We start from the raw sequence: 27344 nt of genomic DNA, 5'->3' as shown, positions 1-27344 counted from the left end.
TTGGAGACTAAAAAGCTCTTCACACACACAGAGAGAGAGAGAGAGAGAGAGAGAGAGAGAGAGAGAGAGAGATAGTATTCTCAGAGGAAGATTACAAATTACCACTGCCGCCTTCCTGTCCTTTTCCCAGCTGAGGTCCAGTGACTGTCTGGCTGTCCCGTACGTCTGGAGGACCTTGCTGTTTGTGGTGATTGGTGACGCGGTACTGACAGCTCCCCATTTTGTCAAAGTGCTCCTGTCACAGCCTCTGTTAATGCCTGGTAAAAATAATTCCCCTTGTGCCACTTCTGAAGGTTTCCAATAAATACAGGTTTTTTGCTGCATGCAATTGCTCTCCGCTCTCTGGCCATTCGAAGAGGAAAGGGGTTTGTTGGGAAGCAATGACACATAAATAGTAGTTTGTGAATGCTGGCATTTAAAGTGGAGAATGGAGCACAGATAGTGACAAAGCTTATCTGTGGGTGGTAGAGGCTGGGCCATTAAATCCTTAGATAAAGTAACCTCGTGCGAATAGTGAGTCACCACATTGACCGATACTTAATAAAAAAAATGTACGTTTCTCTGCATGCATGCATGTTGTATAGAAAATCCTCCACACCAACCCTATAGAATTATGAAGACACCCCGCAATCACTCAATTGATGTTGTCCCCATATATGGCATATGATACCCAGGTTACTTAAACAGGTGGAATTGGAGTAATTCTTTTCCATTATTGATTTTTTACTGTCGCACAAGCTTGACTAATGAAGGCAATTAGGAAACCTATTTTCTTGATGATACAGACATTAAGGGAACCAGTGGGAATTGGTTTCAAACAACAGATGAGTTTAGAGCATCCCTCTCTCTCTCTCTCTCTCTCTCTCTTCCCAGTATCTACCTCCCTGGCTGTAAGGCCTGTGGCTCTATCACTTGTCAGGGCTTAAATCTGACAAGGTCTTGGACCAAACCTTTGAGAAGAAGGAAACACAACAATAAGCTTCCTGCCTCCTGCAAAAAGTGAATTTTTGGATTCTTTCCCAGAAAACTGTCATTTCTCACTAGACGGTTTTACAAAATGGGTCTTCTAATTAGCCTAAGTGTATTTCAAGAGTGAATCTCTCTTGTAGTTTATTAAAACATCCCCTGCTTGGTCATTTCAAAGCGTTAAATACACTAGAAAGCAAGTAAATGTTATTACCCACGCTTCCAAAGCCTGGGGATCTGAGGAGCTCTGTTTAATTATCAATACTCACATCTTTTGACCACACTGGAGACTTCACATTACACTTTTGCATTATTTTCTGCTTTTACATTTTATTTTTTATATTCAGAAATTGTTGTACTTGTTATAATAATGAATGTAAGGTTGCAGAGTAGAACACTTTCTTAAATGCTTTCAATAATGATGCTATGGAAACACACTCTTTTGAATAATTGAAACACTGGAGGTTCACGTGCCAGTTTTGGACTCACTCTGAAGTTTATTACTTTACATGATAAATATGTAAGTTTCTTATTTTATATCCACACTTGTTCAAGATTCCACCTAGTGTACACTTGATCATATTTATAACTACTCTGGTTGATTGTAATGGTATCTACAGTATGAAATCAAAGGTTTTAGTTACATAAGTGATTGCAAAATAACAATGCAACTTTAGCTCCATAAATGCAAGCAATTCTGAAAATATGACCAAAGACAACGCTACACTGTCTATTCAACACTGTGACACAAAAACATTATAGGTCCCCGACCAATGTGAATAATTGATCTGGAACACTTTTAAACAAATTCAATGAGTTGTGGACAACTAAAGGCACATCTTGGCTTTACTTGACGTAAAGCAGTTTATAAATATACTAAAGCAGTATATTTATACGTTTATATATTATATTTGACGTTTAAATGCAGCTCTGCATCCGGTCTACACCACTTGTGAAATGTCAATACTTAGTTTAAAGAGTTGAATGGTAAATAGCATTGCCATGATGAAACCGCATATCTGTGATGGCACATTCCCATCTACAGGTGGAGGTGAAGGGCAAGTGGATTATAAGGTTTGGAGTCAATTCGATATAAGCAGTGGAAGTTATTGTCAAAACAAAGGAGTGCACAAATAACCCATGCAAGTCATTTGAAATGCAAAAGATGCAGAGAATTTGAAAGAAGTCGGAACCTGGATGGGATTCAACACTTCCGCTTTTTCATCCTGGTGCCAGCCACTTAACCAGATGTCCAACAACATGCTGCCTTTTGCCTGATGCCTTTGTGAAGCTTGCCAACGGCTGCTGGAATAATTGAAAAATAGAGCTCATCTCGCTTAGTGGGGACGGTCGGGTCCCCTGTGACCATGAGAACAGAACCAAAGCCAGAGGAACCAGGGTGATAGATGAGGTGATGCGGTCATACCGAGAACCCACAAGTCTCTCTGCTGGTGCAAACGCGCCCGTAAACTCAGGAGACCAAAAAAAGCGCTTGGAGCCTCTTTTACCTTTGAACCCGGTATCTTTCCGGTTTCCAGACTATATCAGTGAAAGGTCAAAAACGGGCTTTTAAATCCCATCATCCCCTTGTGCTTCATGAGAAGGGATGGACAGGACATAAGCGTCGTATTCAATAAAGTAATCACAAATACCAGATGTTAATTGCATCACTGTTTGTTTGTAGGTTTTAACGGCTTTAAAGAGAGCGAGCTAAATTGGGATGGATGGATCATGCCCTTCTTTATCTCTAGCACTATTTTTCTTAGTTCAGTGTTGTTGTGCTGGGGATTGAGCTCGACATTAATCAAAGCACAAAAAGAATGTCAGCAGCCTCGTGTGGGCAAAAAGCAAAACAGAGAAGCCAGTCAACTCAGATTAATTTCATTCCCAAGGACATGGTTAATTGTAAGATCTATTCATTATGTTGGTCTAGTCTTTATCGGGCCAGTGCAAATCTATAGACTGTATAGACGGTTTTAAAACAACAACATGAACAAATGTTACTGCGCATGCTCGTCTTTGTAGACTGCACTTAACTTCCGGTACACATTCACAAATAATAGAGTACCTGTAGATTATTTCTCTAACAAGCTAAAGAAATCGAGCTCAACTGCTAGATGTCAATATCCAATATGGTTTTTACAGGACCCATTCAACAAATTGTCATTTCATAAAACGAACATACACTAAAATTTATGGTTTATTTAATACAATTATTAAACAATAAAATAATAATATAAATGAATGTTAACATAAATGAAATATAAATAGTAATCAGATATAATCAGACAACAGGCAGACCGATAAACAAAAACAGACTGGAAGTTCGTACAGGCGCATCCAATGAAACGGTCTATACAAGAAATGTGACCAAAATTGTGAACGTGGAGTAATAATAAGAGATGCACCGATATATCGGCCAATAATCTGTATCGGTTGATTAAAACAGTTTTTCACACTACATTTAGTAATTTAGCAGACGCTTTTATCCAACACGAATTACAGAGAGACATTATTGTCCAAAAGATTAAAAACAGTCGATGATCAGGGCCCATATATCCGGTCAATCAAAAAAGGATGGGAAAATGCAATGAATTTGTGCTCTGAATATAGAAAATATTAAGAAACATCACAGATGATCAATATTAATAGTCATTATTGAATGAATATTCAGAAAGTTAAGGAAAATTAATTTATTCTTCAGACTCGGTCTGCGTATTAGCAGATATCACACATATATAACAATAAGCTATTGTATCTGTGGAGAAATTCACTATTGTTGCATCTCTGGTAATAATTGCATTTATTTTGTTATGGAAATTTCTAATGAGCCAAATGTTGCTTTGCTTCACTTATGGTGTAAATAAACAAATATGAACCTAACCATGGGCTATAGTTCCACATCTATTCAAATTACAAATAATGCGTATCGCAATACTGTACCTTAAAAAACTAAAATGCAACATCATGCAATGGCATGTCTGGTCCACTCTTCACTAAAATGAATGCTCTTTCATCTTGGGATCAAAGCCAGGTGTCTTTTGAAGTTTGAAGAGAGAGAGAGACAGAAAGAGAGGGAGAGACACAGGAAAAAGTTGCTTAAAGAAATTAACTTTCATAATTTACTTACAGTATCTCTGGAACCTCCCCAACACTAAATAGCATTTTGTACGCAAAACCCTTTTGCACACTTTGAAAACTCATGCTTTGAATGTTGACAAGACATTATCTGTTCTTCTGTTTATTCAAAGATGGTGTAGACATTAAAGCGTGTGTAATTCAACTACTGCAGACATGTTGGCAGATATTGTGTTGAAAATGTGTTTGTATTCAAGGCCTCCACTAGGAGCTGCTCCAACGCTTGTGTGAATTCAGTTTCTGTAGTGCACGACCCACAAAAGAGAGAAGAGGAAGATACGCTGAATGACAAGCAACCCGTGTAATACATCTACTGTTAGTTAATGAATGAGTCGGTCCTGGAGTGATTAGAAAACAGCAGAACTGTAACTGGTTTTACATACTGTTCCTTGTACAGATCTCCTCGCAGTATATTGTTTCATTGCTATTTATGCTCTGCCACACAATGATGACAATAAAGGTGAAATTAGAGCAAGACGAATGTAAATGCCATCTATTGAATTAAATATTACCAGGACATGAATATTTACATTATCAAGCTTTTTATAGTGTTGCGAAGGTCACTGTTATACCTTATAATGGGTCAATTCTTTATAATGTAATACATGAACAGTTTTTTGTTCCAAAAACAGATAACTCATGTGTGGAAAAATCATGTTTTTATTATGTTATTATGCAATTGAACTCTTCATATATTTTGTCATTACGGTTTGATTCCTAAAGATGCAGTAAACGCACACACATTCAAAATTGACTTGCCTGACTAAATGGAGCATGTGCAGTCTTAATGGACACAATGTTTCCATTTCAGTGCAGCAAGTGCAGCATCACCCAATACCTTCCACAATGAGCCCGTCTCTCATAGCTGAACACTGCATCTGCATAAGGTCAGGCTGTGCTCAGCATTCTCCTGATACTTCATAGATGTCTGCTGCTAGACCACGGGGTGTGCGGCGAGATACTCTGCTTTGTGAGGCACACAGATAAGTTTCAGCCGGTGGCGCGCATGCATTTTCCCCCTCGCCTCCTCATTCCTGCATTATAGCTCATTACCTTTATCAGGCCTCTGAGTGCTCAGAAAAATAGTTCTGTCAGCTCCTGTGGGTATGCAGCAGAGGATTCAGCGCTGTATTAACGGCCTGGGTAGCTAATTCCTCTGACGTTCCTCTCCGTCTGCGCCGGGAAGATTGAGAGATGCCGATTTGCTATTCTGATTAGATAAGAAGAGTCGGTGGGAGACGGCGGGATGATTCAGCAGGGTTGACCTTTGATGCGATTTGACTTTAGAGGTAACAGAGGCCATTGTTGGGGTTTAAAAGTGGTGACGATATCTAATTGAATTTATTTTCAATTTCATTTGTGTGAAAAGATATTTCAAAAGAATTGAACAGTTTCATTGTAGATCGTGAGCTACAAATAGGTGGTCCATGAACTTAAGATAATAGGGTTTACATGGTTTATGGAAATATTTCAACCAAAGGTGCAGCAGAGGCATCAAAATGATGGAGATTGTGCAGTTTTAAAATTATGTTTTAGAAAAGGACACAGTGTCTTGCTGTAGGGAAAAGTATTTTGGATGCAATGAAATGGTAACATTGGGCATTTGAAATGGAGTTTGTAATATCTAAAATGGACCATTCCCGAAGGGAATGAAGGGAAGTTCTAAATAATTAAAACAAACCACTTTCAAATACATTTAAAACAGGTGAAATGTGAATGAAAATACTAATAATTCAATAAAAGATAAGTTAGAATATTGCTTTGTTTTTTTTCTTCAACACAAAGGATTGCAAATGGTAAAACAGGGATTAGTAAATTCAATTTACAATGAGCTACCTCAGTAAGTTGGAAAATATGCCAAATATTTAAAGCCTGTCTATTGTAAGTTTGTTTTGAAGTATATTTTCCATAAATATGCCCATCAAATTCCAAAACAGTAAACGAATCAGCAAATAAACTAAAAAACATTAATATTTCAACCAATTGAGCAGAAAACGGATTTGACCAGAAAGGGGACTGATCTTTTGCTCATAACCAATGAATCAACATGAGCACATAAAAACACAAGAAAGATTTAACATTCCTCTACTGTACTTTTTATTTGAATTCAGACACATTTTTTGACGTGCTGGAAAGTGCGAAGTGAAATATAGTGAAACACGTCGAGTCAATAGCTGCTCACAGTCACAAACTCTTCACTCTAAAATAATTGGGAAAGTTGTGTTTCCATGGAGAACAAATCAAATTAAAACTATTCCTAAAATAAATTCTGTGACTAAAGATCACTCTAGAGATAACGACGTGAAAAAAGAAACATAATTTGACGCTGAAAATACGATGGTGTTATTTGCCGAAACGTGACTTGACCGCGGCGAGTTGTGACCGCTGTGAAGAAAAGCAATTAAAGATGTGAACGTGCGCGCGCATTCTAAACTCAGGTGGATTTTCTTCCAAACCTTAAGTTACTTAAATTAAAGTAGATTTTCTGACAAAACATAATGGGAAAATTGCAACGGAGCCTCGGAGATAGAACACCAACAGTATCGCGACAGAGAGCCGGAGTCAATTTGCATTCAAACTCGGTTAAACCGGAGAGATTAATGCTCCAGCACCAGGTGAACAGATTAATTGATTCCCTACCACTTCCTTTCCCTCAAACCTCTTCACTGGGTGACATTTATACAAACAACAAAATACAAAAATGTTGTTGCAAGAACATGAGTGCAATCTGACCTTATAAAACCCTGCGAGAAAAAGAAGGAAAAAACCCAGCGGTTGCTCTGAAAGTGATGTGTGCTCAGGGTTGACAGAGGGGCATCTGCTATTACACGCTATAATTACAAAGATCTCAGTGCTCCAATGAGGAGCTCTGCAAATGGACTGTGTGTGTGTATTTGTGTGTGTTTATGTGAGAAGAAGCACCCCTGAGACTGCAAATGCTCCATTGCCGACACTCTGCCAATTATGAGCTCTCAAGGCTTAGGTCTGCTCTCAATGGCTAGTCATATGCAGTTATTTCTGCCAGTTACCGGCGTGAAAAGAATCAACAGCATCATCAGACTGTGTAATACTAACAAATAAAACGGCAACGGTATTTTACTCATACCGTGTCACTTAAGAAAAAGCTGTATAACAATGCAAGGGTATCTTTTTTGAGAACACCTCGACAAGTAATCAATTTTGCGCCAGTCAACTCATTTCGGTCCAACGCAATTTGAGTTGTTATAAAAGATCGAGCCGATAGCGTCCGTCCGTCCGTCGGTATTGAACACAGATTTCCATCACAACTGAGGTGCTGTAGTAAAATCTCCTAATAATACTGCTCTATTGAAACTGGCAGGGTAAACAAACATTCAGCGCATGGTGTATTATTTGCAAACTTATCAGTGACTAAAAGCTATATTTCTCCAAAATGTGGAGGCGTATGAACATAAATCCTTGTTAGGTGGATCCATCAGAGGTAAATTTCTTCAATTTTCACACTTTCACACACCGAACCGGTGGCTTGTTTACAAGCATTTTGAACATTAATATAAAATGTTCTTTGTGTAGACGGTTTCATCCTAACAACGTAAGCAAACGTTACTGCACACGCCCGCTTTTGTGACCCCCCCCAACTGAACTTCCGGTACACATTTACGTAAATCCATTTTAATGATAATCAAAAGAAACCAAGAAGAACCGTTACTTGGCTAAACTTGTCTCCCCAATGCTTTTAGACTCCAACCATACCATACCTCCATACCAAGCTCAACCGCTAGATGTCAATGTACTGTACGGTTTGTTGAAATGCCACCAAATTACAGGACCCATTCAACAAATTGTTTACTTAATACACTTATTAAAGAGTGAAATATTTAAAAAATATGAAAATGAACATGAATAAAATAAACAATAAATAGTTGCATTATTAGACAGTAGTGAAACACAAACCGGAAGTTAACTGGAGGGCAGGTGCGCGAGTGTCCGATGGAACGGCTTGTAGATTAAAATGCATTCTCCTTGAGAACATTCTAACTGATGGATTCTGCTATTGCAAATCTGTAATGATCGTCTTTTGCTGGGTTAATGAAAAAATTCAGGGAATGCAAGTTATGCCAACGTTATTAGAAAGTTCTTGAATCCAGATTGCCTGTGTCAAGTGCGAGAGACTGATGGAGGACACCTACCTGCACTTGAAAAAATAACACGGCAAATGCAAACATGGCACTTTATCATATTTCATCTGGGATCGAAGAGCAGTGATGGTATATACACTTGCTGCTCTATTCCTTTAGGTGAGCTATAGGTGTGTATTATATAACAAACAACGTTTCCTTCATTAAAGTCTCATTACCGCCCCCTCTTGCGTAGGATTTAAGAAAACAGTTTGGAAAAACAGCGATTTACAACCAGCAGTTAGAGCACAACACAGAACTTCTAATAAGAATGTGAGGTTTGTTTCGCGGATCCGACATCATTAATTGCGTCGCCTGGATCTGTTATGAAGCCATAGAAAAGAACTCTCCAGACCCCCGAGAGGCTGTCGCCATGGCAGAAATCTCTGCATCCCAGTAACAAGAGATGAGAAGCAAGCCAGCCAAAGAGACTTCAAAGACATAAAGAAGGTTCACACACAGTGACTTACTTGCTGTTAGCAGCCCTTATTACTCATTGTGACACAGAACTAGGGAGATGTTTTAGGTGCCACCAGCTGGGATTTGTTTGTCTTTTATTAAAAAGAAATAATGGATACTGTAAACCTTACTCACTAGTTCATACAACTCTGGGTTGGCCTTTGATAACAGTGTGCAGTTTCTTGATTTTATCAGCGATTCAATAAAAATAATATTGCATAATCAAACAGAGGCATAAACGAAATAAGGTTTAACATCCCAACAGACACAGAAAGGTTATATGTTTTAAGTAAGAGTTATTGGTTGGTATCAGAGTTATTGTAGTTTTGATTTCAGTTTTAGTGATATTTAGAATTCACTTTAGAGATGTAAACTATTTGAATTAGATTATATTTTTTGCTTTCACTATCGATTTATATTTTAACAATTTTGCCGTGCTCTTGTCTTTTTAATATTATTTGTTTATTTTCTGTTGCTATATAAGGTACATTTATTTTTATTTTAGCTTTATTTATTTATATAATTAATAAAAAAGTTAAATGGACAGAAACATTTTTAGTTTTAGTTTTGTTGTAAACTATAATATCATTTGTTAGTATGGCCCCGAAAAATAAATTGACACCTCGGTCACACTTGGAAATCTTACACTGCATTTGATTAAAAAAAATGAAAAATAACGCTAGAATTACTCCTTTTTTTGAGCCATTTATCCATGTACTTGGTCTGTTGGTGATGGAAGAATTGTGGTGAAATGTACACATATTTTTAAAATATTCACACAATTCATAGATATGTATAAACACAATTACAGTCGGATTGTGCGGGAGATTTCAAGACACTGTGATTCATCTCTGAATCACCAAAACCAGATGATGTCAGAATACAAAGACATAAATCTGTCCAACCTAGTCTCATAAATGTATGTACGATGAAAGCCAATATTGGCTTTAATAGATTATTCCTCAATCTCTTCCCTAGTAAATCTCCGGCAATTTCAGGAATCAGTCGCCGTCTCACCTGTCGACCCAGACTGCAATGCTATTAAGACACGCCATTGTTGCTGTGAATGATTTTCTCTTTTCAAAAATACCCTCAATGGATCCATTTGTAGTCTGTAAAGGTTAGGTCTCCCTCCTTGTGAAATTGCATCAGAACTCATGCGTTCTGTAGTTACATATTTGATTTGAAAGCTACAGCAGAGGGCAAGACTTATAATGGATAACTACTAATATTTTGGTCTGTTCAATACAAAAAGCTAAAAGATGGTGTGCAGTCATATCAATTACGTGAGGTCATGAACTGTCACTATATAGAAAGTACATTAAAGGGACAGTTCACCCAAACATTCTGTCATCATTTACTCACCCTCGAGTTCCAAATCTGTATTAATTGATTTGTTGTGATTAACACAGAAAGATATTTGAAAGAATGTCAGTAACCAAACAGTTCTAGGCCACCATTGTCTCCCATTGTATGAAAAATGGTAGTCAAAAGTGACCCAGAATCATTTTCTGTCCTGCAGTCTTTAAAATAGCTTCTTTTGTGTTCAACACAACAAAGAAATGTATACAGATTTGGTGAGAAAATGAAGATTTCCATTTTTGGGTGAACTGTTCCTTTGAATTAAAATATCACATAACTTGTATCGATTCAAGCTAAGAAAGTATTCAAATGTGACTTGTATTCCAGATCGTAATACTTTACATGCTCTGGTATAATCTAGAAGCGCCACAGGACATGATGTTATCCTGTCACAGCCTTGAGCTGAGAAACAGTCTTTCTTCCTAGATCTCTTTGTCTCTCTGGAATGGAGATGAGTCCATGTGACATCTGTGGCTGTACCTTGAGATCCATCCTATCTGAGCAGAGGGTGACTTTGAGGTTTGGCAGTGTGACAACACTGGTGCTGAGCTCCAGCTCAGGCAATCAAAAACCAGGCATCATATAGAGGGAGGAGGAAAAAAGCAACAACTCAAGGTCAGCATATGTGTAGCGTGCTTCTCTGATATTGCAACTGGCCGGCAAGGTCACGGTACAGGCTTGAGACTGCTTGAGGAAGAAGTGTGGAGTGTGCTATACCTTTGAGAGATGTTCTTTCTGTAGGTTGCCTCGGTCAAAGTTCAGCAGAATAAAAGCACAGTGTAGAAGTGTGACAGTGCTGCAGAATGTCCAGGATAATGAGGACAGGCCACACATGAGCATTGAATGGATTTCTGAATAAAATTGAACTTGAAGTCTTATGGAAATTTAGTGACTGTAATGAAGATGATCCTTTTTGGGGCGTCTCAATTATTACTGAAGGAAGCAGAAGCCTGAATTCGAGACACTTTGTTGAACACATGTGGAAATGTCAAAAGAGTTCCATGTGATTGTGGGTGCTTTTGTGCATTTATTATGAATGGTTCAATATTTTGGGGCTATAGAACATCCAAGGACATTGAAATAAGCTATATTTGTTAAACAAAGGCAACATGTACAGATAAAAAGGATATGTGATGTAATTCAGTCTTGGAAGGTCTGTGAAAAATCTATATAGAAGTTGATGAAGCTCAAATATTAATGACATTGTATCCTTGTAAGACAAATTTACCTCATTTTCTTGATGAGATTCAGTCAGTTTGAATATAGATTCAGCTTCATGTGCCGTGTGGATCGCTGATGATCTTTTCAGTCATGCATCTAGGAGTTCGGATTAAATGTTTCAAAGGGATAATTCAGACAAAAATGCTTTACACACCATCTTGTCATTTCAAACCTGTGTAGCTTTCTTTCTTCAGCAAAACACAAAAGAACATATTTTGAAGAATGTTGGTAACAGAATACAGTTTGTACCCCATTGACTTGCATTCGCTTTTTGTCCATAGAATAGAAGTCAAGGGGGACCAACGGTTTTTGGTTGCCAACGTTCATTAAAATATCTTCTTTTTTGTTGCAGAAGAAAGAAAGCCACGCAGGTTCAAAATGACAGTAAATTATGACAGAACTCAAATGTAAAACTAAACTATCCCCAAAAGATTAGATTTGCAGGAAATAAAAACACCAAAACCAACAATTACTTTGAACATTAATATCTTTTCTTTTTTATTAAGACAAGAACTCTCCATTTTTTTGTAAAAATGTCTAATATGAACAAATACAAAATGTGTATGGGAATGTGGATATCATTTTTTCTTCATTAATACACAGTAACATTGCCCAAGTACAGCAGAAAGACAAAAAAATACTCAACCTAAAAACATTGATGATAAAACGTTCCAAACTTCCAAACAAAAGAATTCCAACTTATCCAGACCGAGAAATATTCGACTTGATAACTGTGTATACCTCTTTGTGTTCTCTTGATGTGAAGGTCTATAAAGGTAATACTCATTGTGTGTACACAGCGTACAGTGCATCAAATAAAACAAAACGTACATAAAACGCACTTCAAATGGAAAATTCAGTGTTTTAAGATTCAATTTGATTTGTTTTTTCACATGCTAAAATGGGGGCCGTTGCTTCGCATTCTACCTGAGATGCAAGAATGCCATTTTATGAACCTGAGACAGGGCTTAACCCAAACTGTCCAGTTCAAATGTAAGACATAAAATTAAATTACACTACTAACACTGTTGCACTATTAAACAAGGGGCAATAAAATAAGCAAACCAACAAAAACAACAGAATGAAGAAAATGACAACTTAAATTGAACCCGATTCAGAATTCATCAAAAACAAGCAGTTATATTTAGGACACTTTCAATTCAGCCTTTTATCACCTTTCTGTACAAGAGACAGACAACGCAATAGATGCTTTACAATCACTAGCGTAACTGTGTGTTCCCATCAAGTTTCTTCAACATCATCCTCAAAAGGCTATCCGAGTGGTTACGGTTCAAAACCACAATCACATTTAGAAACAGGTCTAACATAACAAGTTTAACAAAATGTACATCGGCCCAGTCTAAATACCACAAATTAGTATACTGATGTCATGTCTCTCACATACGCAAACAAGAAGAAGGGAAATCTGAAATCCTGTTCAGAAGCTGCCAGACCAAAGCTAAATGATGCTCACTAGTTAAGCACAAGCCACACGACTGTATATCTCAACAGCAACGGTAACCATCAAGCCGCAAGACGTTCCCTTTCATTCGTATTCTACGGAGTAAAACAAAAGTGTTTCCTATGGTTAATGCACGTACCCTAAACGTCTCAGTAGGTGTTCCTCTTTTAAATAAAAAAGCAACCAAGAGTGTCTTTTTCCCCTTCAACCTCGTACTGTAGCTCTATTTACACGGAGGTTGATTTCAGCAGGGTCTAAACTATGGCATCTAAATTCACTTACACCACAGAGAGAGTCATGAGCAAATGAACAGAAATACTTCTCTGTTAAGACATCTTAGCCACCATATGTTATGGGTGCAGTTCCTGGTCTATGTTTGTCGCTAGTTTTTTGTGAAATGTCAAAGGTGTTCACGAGAGTGAAGAAAGCATGAGCGGAGTGTTGGCGGACGTGTCAGATATTTTTGGTTAGCATCATGTGTAAATGACTGTAAATATAGGGGAAATCCACATATGCAGCGAAATACATTGTAGACAAATTTCCTAAAATATTTGGAATGTTATTAAAAGTTTTTTCTATTTATTGGTAATAGAAGAGTGTTACACCGACACCCTGTTCACTAAACTCATTTCAAGCTCAAAACCGTAACAAGCAGGAATCCGGTGGACAAACGGCAATTACAAACAATAGAACACACATTGTTTACACATCATGTTGAAATGATTTTGGCGTGGGGGTTTGTTTGTATTTCGCACCATTAGGGTCTGAGATATCTGGGCAGTTTATAGTCAAATATCACAAGGATAAACTAGCTGCAATTGCCACTATTTCTTTAGAAATATGGACGAGCGTATACCATTACACACTTATTAGCCTGCTCAACATCAATGTCACATCCCCATTGACTTGCCTATGATGGACATACACGTGTGTTGATGTTTTTTGGCTGTTAAAATGCATTTTAAGGTAGTAAAGTTATAATAATCAAAACGCTCCCAAATTATCTCTCTTAGATAATCTACAAAGAAGATGGTTGTGGCTCTCCCTCCCAACAGCTCACTATTTTAGGTAGTCATATAGATGCGTGTTAAAGGGTCACCTTCACCAGCCCGGCATAAAATGAAACAAACAAACAAACAAAGCTAAACTAACAAATGTAAGCGAGAGCGTTTAGACCTTTTCTCGGCGACTCTTTTGTCATTTGCGAAAACATTTCTGGATGAAAATGGCAAGAAAACCTAAGACATCATTATATGGAAACAATAAATATCTGCGAGAGCTGTATCTATCTGAGCGGAACGTGACGATAAACCTCTATATGCGCAGCATGGCATGTCGACAGAATCATTTGTCTGCACCTATACTCATTCTGAACGCCGGCGATGCTTCAAATGTACTGGCACATATTATTTCAAAAGAAAAACAAATCAAGTAAATGCACCAATGCAGACTCTACATTTCAAAATGAAAACAGGTGCAGTGATGAACTCTTCACTGGTCTCATCAAAAGTTGTTGAACGGGAAGGAAACTTATGTTTTGAACTTGAGTGCTTATGGTGCTAAAGGCATCGGATGATGTGTGTTCTGGACCTGGTTTAAGAAAATCAAAACACTGTTGTGAATATAGTGCAGAGGATGGATGATATGACATTCTGAGTGAGAGAGAAGAGACCACAGTGCAGGGGAATGTATCGAGGTGACGCGCACGTGCGCATGTGTGTGTGTGTGTGTGTGTGCAACCCTCATGTACCTTCAGCACGTTGATAATAGAAATGATGGTGTGTTAGGGAAGGAGGGACTTGGGAGTGCAACATGATAAATGCATTTAAAGCATGACTCAGAAAAGAAATTCAGAACAAGGCACAGAAGTTTTCTGCAAAATGGTCGAAAAAATGAACAAAAGTACCAGCAGTTGGGGAGGTGCTGTGTGGTGACACTTTCTACACTCTTTATCTGGCAACGTCTGGTAACCCCATCCCTCCCGCGACCCAGACCACCCCTGACCTCTGTTACACAAATACCTACATCTTCTCAGCTGCCCGGGTAGCATTCTCCATCATTCAATCCCCAGGAAAAGATCAAAACCAAGAAATAAAAACACTTCTTCATTGCGATCCCCCATGCCCCGCCCTCGCACCCACCCACCAAACAAAGAAAACATTCATAACGTTGGTGGCCTCTGGACTCAGATGTAGTATTCTTTTTTCTCGTCCGAGTTGTTGTGACCCCCTTCGGCGTTGATGATGGCCGTGTCGGCATCCGCCGCGTCGTCCGCCCCCTTGGCTTCGTGTGTGAAGTAGGTGCCTGCGTGGGTTTCAAAGAGAAACTTATTGATAAAGGCAATATCTCAATCACCTCAGGGTTTCCGATTGATGCAATTGCTTGGTTTTAAAAGAGATTAAATATCATGGAGCGATTTATTTCATTTAGAATGAGGGTCGATTTTAGGGACTCTAAAGCCAAATGCCCGTAAGTGAAGTTTTTGCCATACTGTCTTTTATGAGTAAAAACAACATGTTATATGACCCACAAAACATTACACGGTGGAACATAAGCACTTATAAAACCTGGCTATTCGTTACAACAAACAAAAGAAAAATCAAACAAACCCGACTGAGTATGACTTTCTCAAAAGTTTAAACCTTTTATTTATTCTCTATTAATTCAGACCATTTCCATAAAATCCTCTCCAGATTTGAGGAGGTTTCAGATTGGGTTTGACTTTGCGCTTCAGAATTAACCTTGGAAAGTGTTACAAGGTGGTGGGAATAAGCGATCCACTTCAAACTTCATTTCCGAGCGGGATTATTCCCATCCTCTCAGTCTGCAGCGTGATAATGAAGGCAGTAGCCCTGATGAAAAGCAGAGATGCTGCGCCCACTTTATATTACAGAACACAACAGTGCTCTGCACTCAGAGGGATAGCAGTCTTAATGTGGTCGTAGCCACGGGCCAATTCAAAACACCCACTGAGCTTCGACGCTAGACCACTGCTCTCCAATGACTTGTGCGCCTTTCCACAATCTTAGCCAAAATAATTAGAAAGTCTATTGACCTTGGGATGTGCCAAACCTGAATGAAGGAAATAAGTCGGGGACTGAATTACCTTTGTGTCTTGCGAAATATCGGCCCAAAACTATGAGGAGACAGAGCATGGCGAAGACCACGACTGCCACCACCCCTCCAATAACTGCGTGGTCCACGGATCTCTGTGCTTCTGCTCCTGCTCGTGAGTCTGAAAGATAAAGGCCAAAGATGTGTTACTTTCAACAGATCCAGCAAAGTGAAAGACAAATACTTTCTGAATTTACTATGTTAACTACTAACAATATTTCTCAGACATTTCAAATAAAAGTATAGTTTCTATCTTCAGATCTGCAAAGTGAGTACAAGACAACATTGTTTAAATTAGTTCTTGATGATAAAACAAAAAAATAAAACTTAAACATTATTGTAATGCACAATTTACTATTTACATGGCTTGTATGTAGTTTTACTATAAAGGATTTGTAATGTGTGTGCAACAGGAGTAGAATCATTGAAATGCAGCTCTCCTGAATAAGACCTCCAAACTCCAGACATTCAACAACTGCTACAAACAGAAAACCTCACAAACATTGAAAATGGTTAAACATTTACGAGTGTGACAGCGGCATTCTGGAGAGATGCCGTTTGTTGTGCAGATTCTTCTGTCAACTGCACTCATGACTGTAACTCAGCAGATCTGGCAGAAACCATGAGCTGTCTACAGCCAGCACTGAAGAAATACACTTTACCCTCGAGACTAAAAGTGTGAATCACAAGCAATTTTTAACAAAGATTTATTCCATTTCAACCGGAGAACAAGGCAGACCTCCGAGGCTGCCCGGCGTAATGATATGTGAAGTTTATTGATCAAGTGTAGGGATCCATGACAACCCAAATTTAATGCTGGTTTGTGGACTCGATTGGTTCTTCACAGAGCAGAGGAGGAGCAAAATCTTTTGTCGATATCTCACACTTGGCTCGGAAATGAAAGAGTTTGAGGAGAAAATAGATGGCTCTACACACTTCCAACATCATCTTCAACGATCTTTGTCACAGAGGCTGTTAATTGTACAACCAACAATTTTCTGTGCCTATAAAAAGTTGGAGGGCATCAGAACCCTCTGCCACATCTCAGAGTCTGTGTACCGTTTTTATCAGCCCGTGGACTCATCCCCACTCCAAACATCTCACTTGATAAAAAAGGGCAACGAGAAAGAAGAGACGCCGATAGGAAGGATGTCTCGACTAAACAATCCGATACTTGGTAATCCAGTCACGAGGAGTTGATCAGTCTTCCCTGTTTACCCATGGCAATCTCCTGCGCTCATCTGTGGCCTGAGCCCGGGAGCCGAGGGGATTTCCTGGGGGAGTTCAAAAAAACAAAACCTGCAGGCCACAACTTATTAGAGGATAACGAAAAGCGAGAAAGCACAGAGCGGTGTGCTTGTACAACATCCCACCCAATCTCACCTCATAAACAAGTCCTGTGTGGGAAGGGCCGAGGTTGGAATGACGCTGCGACTGCCGAACCCAACAAAACATGGCTTGATAAACCTAAAAGGCTATTTTGAATCCAGATTTTCCTTTTTTTTTGAGGGGAGGCAGATTCAATTAAAGTCAGAGGAAATCTGCTTGACACCTAATTCACGCTTGTCAAAAGGAAGGGAGGGAGGCAAGGACGTGGTTTAACACACATTCCTATTAAGATGTTAATGTGCGCCCACCGTCCAACGGGGATAAACCGACTCCAGGAATGCCAAAGACCTCGTCGTCTTTTAAACCTCTTTCCTGATTCGCTTTATTCTCCGATACTGTCCACTGGCTGAGCTGAAATGGGCTTGTTGTCTTGCTCGGGTCGTTCTCTCCCTCAATGGATTTTATAGGAATTAACATAACTTAACAAATGGAGTGAAGACAGGTATGGGACTGTCTGTTCCCATCCAGCTTAAAGTGACTTTAATGTCCTCTCCCTCTCCATTCCACCCTCCGTCGAGTTTTTCCTCACAGTCTGAAGATAAATGAAAGGCTGCGAGGAGCTCAAGCACACCGATGAGAAAGAAGATTGCCAGCGCACGGTGCCGCTCTTAACACGATGACTGAACCATAATTCAATAAACGTCCACTGTGAACCAACAGTTTGGGTAATGTTTAATTTGAGGAGCAGATGGTTTAGAAATGAGTAATTCTCAAGCAAGCCCCTCTAATCTCACCAGCCATTTTGCCTCTGGAATATTTAGTCATTCCAAGAAATTGCCATTTTAATGAAACCTCCCAAATTCGCTCTCATCTCAATTTAACTTGAGTTATATAATTACATGTACGTCCTGGTGCTTATGGAAGAATCATTACCATAAACAGTATTCCCATTTAACGTTCATGACTGCAAAATAAGAGACTGGAATACCCAATTACCCAGTTGGATAAGTGAACGTGAGCGAGCGAGATAGGGAACGCTGATGAACTCGACGAACAGGAAACTAGATGGAAAGTATACGAGCGAGGGCCGAGCGCCACCAGGCACTGATAAAAGCCACCTTTGATCTGATCCAAATGAATAGAGGCTGAGCTGAAGTCAGTTTTCGCCATCGTCTTTCCGCATGGGTACTTGTGGGAAGCTGATCCAAGGTCAACGTAAAAGGATAACTTCAATCTGGAGCGTGCCATTGCAACGCATTGCACCTCCAGCTACTACAATGAATCTCTGGTGCGATCTGACACTCATCCAGTTTCTGAAATATCTCTCCTGTGGTGAAGAAGGATTGCTGTGAGCTCTCGGGGTTCACACCTCAGGCTGCTGGGGCTGGTGATGAGGAATATGAGACGAGAGAGGAAGAGAGAAAAAAGGTTCATCAGTCTCTAGACGATGCACTAAACATAGGTTTGCCCAAAATGGGGCATGTGGATGAAGTGGACACTTTCAAGTACAGTAAGAAGACATGATGAAAGGTCCTATCAGCTTTACAGTTCCACTGAATAGTTCCTCCAGCATATAGAAATCCTGAATATTCGCTCTCTTTGTAAGACACAGACCATTACATAACTATATTAGATTGCTCTATATATATCTTATCTATCACCTCAACCTCTTTGGTTCCAAGATCATGGTTCAATCTACAATACTGCAATTTTATTGTAGAATTGCTTCAGCTGTGCAAGGCATTGGGTGGGAAACAAATAAAAGCATACTGATGTAACAGACCGACTAACATGATTCACTCACTGCTCAGCTTCATTTCGCACAACCCCAAAGCAAAGCCCAAACCCAAAGCTGACATTTAATTCTGCTGTTCAAAGTCTAAATGAAGACAAAATGTGGAGGAAAGAGAAAGAGAGCAAACAGAGCTCTGCATGATGCCAGGACCTTGAGTTATGAGCGAAATACCACGGCAAAAGCAATCTGGTGTGCAGGAGGAGAGGACACGTCTCAGAGGGGTTCAGGTGAGGACTCTGAGGGCCAAACCGGTGCAACACATCACTTCCTGGAGAAATCATGCTTACTGGTTCGAAGAAAACTCTTAAGGAGGGACATTCTCAAAATCTCAGTTAAAACAATGGCGACAAGTCTGTGACTACAAGGACACAAGACACACAGTCTCTGTAGGCACAGATACTGTACAAGCCGTTATTGATTTCACTCTTTTTGTCTCCATCAGTGTTGACATTTCAGAGAGTGGATGACGTTTTAAAGAATGACCTCAAATGAGCTCGCTTTGTGTCTTCATGCTATCGTTCTAGTATCTCTTTCTTTTCAAAGCGGTACAGGAGCATCTTTTGAGAACAGATGGGAACAACAGCGGTCATTGACCAGAATAGATAGCCGAGCAGGGGTTCGATATTGTTGACTGTGACAAAGCGTTAGAAGCCTACAGCCCATATTCAGAATGTTCAAAGGAAGTTAACAAACATGCCATTCGTGTTCATTCAGAGGCGTTTTGTTGCGATGGGAACACTGGTGGCTTTGGTTCACACAGTGCCATTGGCAACATAAAAAGTACATTTAAGAAAGAACATAAATTTTTTTGTAGTTATACAAAGTTTCAAGGGATGCAAGGATTTTTCGGGGGTTTAAAAATTATTGGCAAATGAATCTCATCGGACTCACCAAATGTAGACATTAAGAGTATCTGAGTACTTCCAAAACCATTAACTATCGAATATAAAGTATATACATGTATATTTGAAAATGTCTATAATGTAAGGGGCTGGGCCATGTACATGATGGCTCTGGTGTGAGTGTTGTAGGTTTACACCTCGCTGTTCTAAGCACAGGTGTGAGAAAGAGATATGATGGTGTTTTCTTCATGAGTTGAGCCGGTGGCTACACTTGATCTTACACTTATAGTCAATTACCTCACTTCCCCAGGAAAAAGCCTCTGTTGTTTTATCGTCCTAGACTCAGGCGGTCATTGCCTGCTTCTAATAACTTTCTTAAAAGAAGCCCGAGCAGCAACAGATATTGTGCTCCAGTAGTGATTTAAAACAAACTTTACTTTTCCATTCAAGTATTTGTCGTTGTTCATATCATTCTTTTCATTAATTCGGTTAATAATGTATTTAAAAATAATCTATTTCATAATCAAATAGCCTATTCATATCCGTTGACAGCAAGGTACGGACAAAAAAATGAATCCAAGTTTGTTTTATAATGAAGACCTGTGATTTTCATAGTTAATATCACATGATTAGGCTGTAATTATCCAGCTCCACACAGAGCCATTTCACAGATGCAGTTACAGGTATAAGGCGTGCTTTCAGTCTCTCTCTACAGCTATCATACTGAATTATCCAACACAGAACCCAGCAAATGAATCACCAGTGATGTTCAAATATCATCGAAAACAAGTTTCATAACCAAACCTTTGGAACAAGAGACATGCAACTCATTTATGACAGGCTGAATTATGGTGTATGACAAAAATGGCATAAATAGGCATTTTTTCATTGTGTTCTCTGCATGGTGTAATTTTTTGTTTGGAATATAGTTTGATTAAAGTTTGGGGGATGCATTTATATTTATGCATTTGGCAGACGCTTTTATCCAAAGCGAATTACATTGCATTGTACTATACATTTGTTTCTGACTATTTGCAATGCCCTGGGACCAAAACCATGACGTTGGCGTTGCTAGCACCATGCTCTTACCACTGAGCCACACGAAAGCAAATATTTGCAATGACAGAAATAAAATATCATATAAATAACTATGTCTTCAGAGGTGTATAAAGACCTTATATAAATGAAGCGTTATGTTTTTATTACCTTATCTACATACACCGCGGGTCCCTTTACATGGAACACCATGTTGTTTCTACAGTAGCACTAATAGGACACACTGCTCTACAGAGCGTGTTTCGTAAATACGTTATCATTTTCGGCAAAGAAACGAAAACGCAACAACATAAGTCCCATGCCAGCAACTGTAGTGCTAAGAAAGAGAGGGGTGGAGTGAGCCGTTGGTTGCAATATGAAACCTCACCACTAGATACCGGTAAATTTCATATACTGGAAAAATAAATAACACATACAACACAGCTTTTAATTCAATACAATGCAATTACGTAAAATACAGTACATATGTTTATTTTATTTAATATACATTATTAATATTTTCAGTGAGAAAACTGAATTTGATCATTTAAGAAAAATTACAATCGTGTCTAGAACTTTAGCTTTTTGGTGCATCTCTAGCAGCTGGTACAGTATACCACATGACCTGTGTCCATAAAAAAGGCTAATTGTTTCTCTGTGTGTCGTCCTTCATGTTTTAATAAAGCTTAATAAAGCCCTCGAATTGTAAAATCTCATTAAATTCACACAGCGCTTACTCTCTCACCAAACATCCACATCAAATGTCTCCTTTGGGGAAAACATGAGAACCGAGGCAGCCTTCAATAAGCTTCCAATCAGTTATGATGTACTGACAGAGAAAAACTACACCCCCCAAATCTCACCTCAAATCAGACGCAAGTTTTATAAAACGCTTTCTCTGAATCGCGCTTATCTGTTTCGACTTTAAAACGGAAGACGCATTTGTGGCAATTTTCTTAATTCTCTTCCCTCCCAATGCCATTTTCATGATGGATGGAAATGCCCCCCCTGAGACGATGCTACACTTCACTGCATTTTGCCTTTACTTTCAAATATTGCTATTAGGATAAGTGATAGGGAAAGTAAAAGGCGTGCTATACGGAATGGCGGGTTTCAAAGCAGTTGTTGACTGACTTCTTAAGACCGCTTGTGTTAATGTGTTTTCTCTTTGTCATGACAGTGAGGTCTTTGAAAAAACGGCAGGGTCAACGTGTCCGCGGGCAAACAGAAACCATTGTGCCGACTCGAGCTCAATCGATTTGACAAGGAGGAACAGTCGACCCTCTGGGCAACTGAAGTGTCTCATTTCAAAGGATGTGTTGATTTCAAAAACAGCAGATCTTCTAATTAGATCCTCTAATCTTGTAATTAAGCAAAAGTGATTGCCATGGTGAAAGTGTGACGCAGGAATGAGATGACTTTGCTATCGGGTCTTTGGTCGGATAGATCACAGATGTGTTATTATAAACCTCGCCTACATTTACCTGTTCCCGCTGCAGTCTATGCTGTCGTGGAAATGTAATTAAAAATCTCATTGACCCCCGGAGTAGCAGTCACCTCTATTGGAGGCTGGATAATGTATAATGTTCAATTTTGCTATAGCCACTCAAAAGAGATGATACGTACGCAGCGGTTCTGCTCTGCAAAATTGGATTTGGATGCATTTTACCTAGAGTCAATATTCCAGAAAATAGGGAGCTATTGTATACTTATATATATACCGGGCCACCGGTATAAATAAATGGAGGCTTTTTATTAAATATATATTTGGTGAGCGTAAATGTCCACAGAGTGCAAAGTTAAAGTCCAGCGGAACCACGGCAGCTGTATTTGACTAAAAAATACTTCCTGTGAGAGCCCAAGCGATATGGTATTGTCGTAAACAAAATGAAGTCAAAGTCAGGAACAGAAAGATTTAATCTCTCTCTGGTAACCTTTTTGTTTCCTGCTGCATCGCCTTTATGGTGCAGTTTGAGATAAAGGGTGTCTCGGGTTCCCTCAGACAAATCATTATGATTAGCGATTACACTCATGCATGGCCTATTGAAGACGCCAAACACCGGTTATATTCAATTCAATTTCCACTCAATTTCCTCTGCTAAAATCTCCAGGGCCGTTCTGAAAGGTTTCCACTTAAACATATTAACAAATCTAATTATTTCAAAACGAAGTTCATGATGACAACAGAGGATTGACAAGTGAGACAAAAGCGCTTGGTAAAGCGTGCCACTTGCAAGGTCGCAGGTTCAATGTGCGGTTAGTCACTTCTACGAAATGCATATTCTATATCCTATTATTCAACTTTAGTCCTGCTCACAGAGGATAAACTTGACAAGCATTAACGTCCAGGTTGCCTATTCTTATTTCTGCTATCTGTTTATCGTTGCTTTTACTGCGGCCACTGTCTTCTGTCAGTACCTGCCTCGAGCTCAGTCACGGCTGACACATCCGGCAGCCTCCACAGATTTATAGGTACAGTACACAGAGGCGGACAGAACTGGGCCGGGGGGAGTGTTTGGAGGCAGGACAGAAAATAAGGGCAACCTTTACAAGCTGCTTAGATTCCATGGATATCTAGCTTGACAGGTGCGCCCGAGGCTTGGAGCGCGTAGAAACCGAAGCAGCCATGGAGATATGCTTGTTAATTTGCGAGCATTGATGCTTTTGAGTTTAACCAACACACAGGCCATGGTTGTGGCTTCACTTCTCCTCGTCCGCCCTTCAAACATCAATAAATCCTCGGGCTGCTCCGGCTGCTTTTGTGGACTAACGCGCATTCACAACAATCCAGCATTATGCAAATCTGGAAACAACACATTCGCGTCGTTCTATTCTGTGAGAAGCAGGGGAAGTGAAGTTTGTCAGAGCTAATCCAGGATAAGATGTCCCTTCCAGGGAACCGTACAAAGCCACGGGTGAGATGGGTGTATTCCTTCGGATGCAGCTTTCCTCATTTCCCTCGAGTTTAGGGATCAGTGTTAATTCTTCCCCTCGGTCGCCAGGAAATCAACGGAGCTAGACAACATCCGATCACTTTGGGCGCTGCCACAAATTTCGCTCAAGAGGCTGGGGTCATCCATAGAGCAGAGATCTGCCTTATATCTGCCACCCTATCTGCCCGCTTTCTCAGAGCCACCGAGTAAATAGCTTTGAATTCCACAATGAGCCTTGGAGGAAGGAGATGAATAAAATGTCATAAGATCTTGTAAGGGGACATATCTAGCAGAGCCCCCCAGAAGCTCATTTTGTGTGGCTTCTGATAATTTTCTGTTGCTTTGAAGACTAACAGAATGACACTGTATCCCTGACGCAGCAGGTAAGCTACTTCCTGGTAGTGTAAATGAAAACCTTTGCCTGGCTGACTGGAGGAACCCTGCACAGGTCTCCATCTAATACAGTTCTCACATAAAAAGGAAGTCTACTCTTAGCTTTAGCGCACCGGCTGGAGAGAGAAAAGTTTTCCTGGTCTCAGCGTGAGCTTTCTGGCCAGCTATAGTTAGAGAGACAGCAGGGAGGAGATTATAGATGTTCAAACATTTATTTTTCCCTCAGCCAGCTGGTCTATGAACACTAATGTTTCATGTGAGACTTAATTGATGCTCAAGGACACTTAATTGCTGGATCAAAGAGGCAGGATGGGCCACAGAGTTTTACTTAATAACAGTGCTAAAGTACCTTTCAGGCAAACCCGGTATAAAGTAAACTCTTGGAGGGGAGTGTGGAAAATATAGACATGTGAAAATGAGCAAAGCTGATAGAGCTGTGGTTGAGCAGTTATAAAACGCCACTTTTGCTGGTGATGCAAGGCACCTTAAACTAGGCTAAACTGTTGTTTTGATGGTCTCTCAGATTGACCAAACTGTCTTTGAACAGGCTCTGGGTTCACAAAACTATCTAAATAATAATCGATTTTAATTCCTCCAACTTTTAAAAAAGTATGTAAAAGTACTTTTAAAAATGTTTTATACATTTTCTTTGTTTATGATGTATATTTAATTTCACTGTATTTACATTTTTAGAAAGAAAGTTGAGACAAGCCTCACTTTTGAGTCCCTAATGGCCACAAGACATTTCATGTCAATAAAGTTACAAAAGAAAAACTCTTTACATTCAAAAAAGACTGTAAGGTGCTTGATAAAGTCCAGAAATGCTGGGTAATTTGGGTCAAAAAGGGATAAATCCATCAGAAAATACCCCACTTTTTTTTCAAATGGATACCAAAAAGATCATCTTAATGTATTTAAATAATTTTTCATAGTCTTTCAAAAATGATATGGTTTCTTCGGACGTACCCGCCTGGCCCGAAGTAAACTTTCTTTAAATTTGTATTCATATTCTTTTGTATATTAATTGTATTTTATATCAAAAAGAGAATCAGAAAAGTATATGAATTATTTTTCACTAATTATTTAGACGTTTCATTGGACACAGGAGCTGGCCCAAAGTTAACTTATGTTCTGTGCTTTGAGTCTATAACGTGTCTTGCACACATTCTATTAGCACCAATCAGATGGTGGAAATCGTCTATATTATTTTATTCAAGAGTTTCATGAATCTAGCATCAGTTAAACAATCTTCCCCAAGTTGGGAAACCAGCTTAAACCAGCCAGCACCTACAAAAAATGGTTTAAATGTGATTTTTCAGCTCTGTCTCTCTATCAATAAAGTGTTTAAGAAGCTGAAACATAAAGCTGATTCAAAATAAGAAGTGTTTTCTCAGAAGCATTGAAACCATCTACATCTATTCGGGACTCAAGCTGATTCAGACCCCTGTTCACCGCCCGGCCCCTGCCAGCTGTCCCTCTACATCCCACTTACCATTCACTGGAGGAGAATTCTGAGCGGAGAAAAGTGTGCATTTGTCATCGCAACGCTCCGCTACAGTAAATGCTGCACGACTCTCAGACTAATTACTGCAGCATATGCGCGTCACCTGCGAGGCCCCCGCAGGCAGTCCTGAAGGCACCTCCTAGAGCTGCCTCAGCCATTCACATACCAGCACCGCTCCAAACCCGCTCATCAGAAACACTACACACCACAGCAAAGCGACAGCCATAGATCACTCGCTCAAACCCAGGAACCATGGCTGTGAGAGGAAAGATATGAGAGAAAAGAAAGTAAAGGCAGACTTGGAGACCCTTGAAGCTGCAGAAGAACTTGTTCCTGTTGATTGATGAAAGCCTTGGCCGTGGTGGCATCCAAATGTGACAATTCGGGGACATTAAAGGCGCCAAGTCTTCTGCTTCACCTGCCGCAGACCAGCTGGGAACAAAGTGGTCATTATCCCTCTGTATTCTGCGATGCCGCTCCCTGTGGTTCAGAATCTGCTCAATTATCTTCTCCTCCTGGGCTAAGGCTGACAGGCGTCTTGGCAGGTGTGTCCTTTCCATCCTGTTCACCTCTTCTATTGGAGGATTAGCAAGCGAGGGGGGCATCAACTAACGCTGCACCTCCAGAGCTGTTACGGCCATGCCCTTTCTTGCCCGCTGGACAGACGAGCGATGAAAGAGTAAATGCTCGTCTTTAGAGACTGAGCAAGAAGACCAGGCCTCAGGTGACCACAACATATAACAAGTAACCATCAGTCAGCAAAAAAAAAAGTGTAATCAATAATCTATCACTCTGAATGGCTCAGACTGAAACATTTTGTTGTCTCAAACAATTAAATAAAATAAAACTTGGACATAGATGGGATATCATTGACATTGAAAGGAATATCACAAACAAGTATACCATAGCTTAAAAAGGACAGATCACCCCCACCCCAAAAAAACTATTTTTACTTCAAACCTGTATGACTTTCTCTCTTCTGCAGAACACAAAGATATTTATTTAGAAGAATGTTGGTAACCGAACAACAGTGGAACCCTTTGACTTGCATTGATTTTGTTTTCGAACAATGCAAATCAATAGGTACAATGCAAGTCAACCGAAGATGTTCAGTTACCAACATTTTTCAAAATATCATCTTTTAGTTGTGCAGAAGAAAGTCATACAAGATTAATATGACAAAAGGATGAGCAAATAATGACAGTATTTCTATTTTTGGGCGAACCGTCCCTTTAAATATAATAATATCTGCAATGCTTTGGATGTAGTAGATGAAGACAAATGTTTTACCCTGTTCCAAAATCTAATGATGAGTTCAGGAGCATCAAAATAGTACAAATATCTTATGTTAATATATGTTTATCGCTGTTAATGAGGGACTACAGTATATGATGGATTGCGAGATTTATAAAACTAAAATACATTTTCAATTCTTAACATTGATTTCAATCTTTGACATTGTCTTACTCTGTCACTATTTAAGATACCAAGGTTATATTTTCACTAAGTGAAGAAAAGAGTAAATTATAAAATTAAACATGTTTTCGCAGGGTCACATTTACTCATAGCTGTGCTTCAATACCACGGTACAATTGCGAGTTTGATATTTTTATACAACATTTATATTGCGGCAG

General features: G+C 39.4%; 1 protein-coding gene across 3 annotated transcripts in view; it reads right to left on the bottom strand.

The window, feature by feature from the left end:
- Positions 1-11774: 11774 nt before the first annotated feature.
- Positions 11775-27344, bottom strand: part of cadm1a (cell adhesion molecule 1a) — a gene marked incomplete at its 5' end in the record, with an annotated part of 236827 nt that continues 221257 nt past the window's right edge. For 2 of the 3 annotated variants that reach the window (XM_079485865.1, XM_079485867.1), the window contains 2 exons: positions 11781-15069; positions 15872-16000. In XM_079485865.1, the coding sequence (XP_079341991.1) occupies positions 14951-15069; positions 15872-16000 (248 nt within the window). In that variant the 3' untranslated portion in view covers positions 11781-14950. Of the gene's footprint in view, positions 15070-15871; positions 16001-27344 lie in introns of all 3 variants that reach the window. The other variant, XM_079485866.1, reaches the window with a different exon arrangement.

The sequence above is a fragment of the Barbatula barbatula genome (assembly GCF_947034865.1).
Source record: "Barbatula barbatula genome assembly, chromosome: 22".
Taxonomy (NCBI): Eukaryota; Metazoa; Chordata; class Actinopteri; order Cypriniformes; family Nemacheilidae; genus Barbatula; species Barbatula barbatula.
The sequence above is the reverse complement of the archived record's forward strand: the minus strand, read 5'-3'. Positions and strand labels throughout refer to the sequence as shown.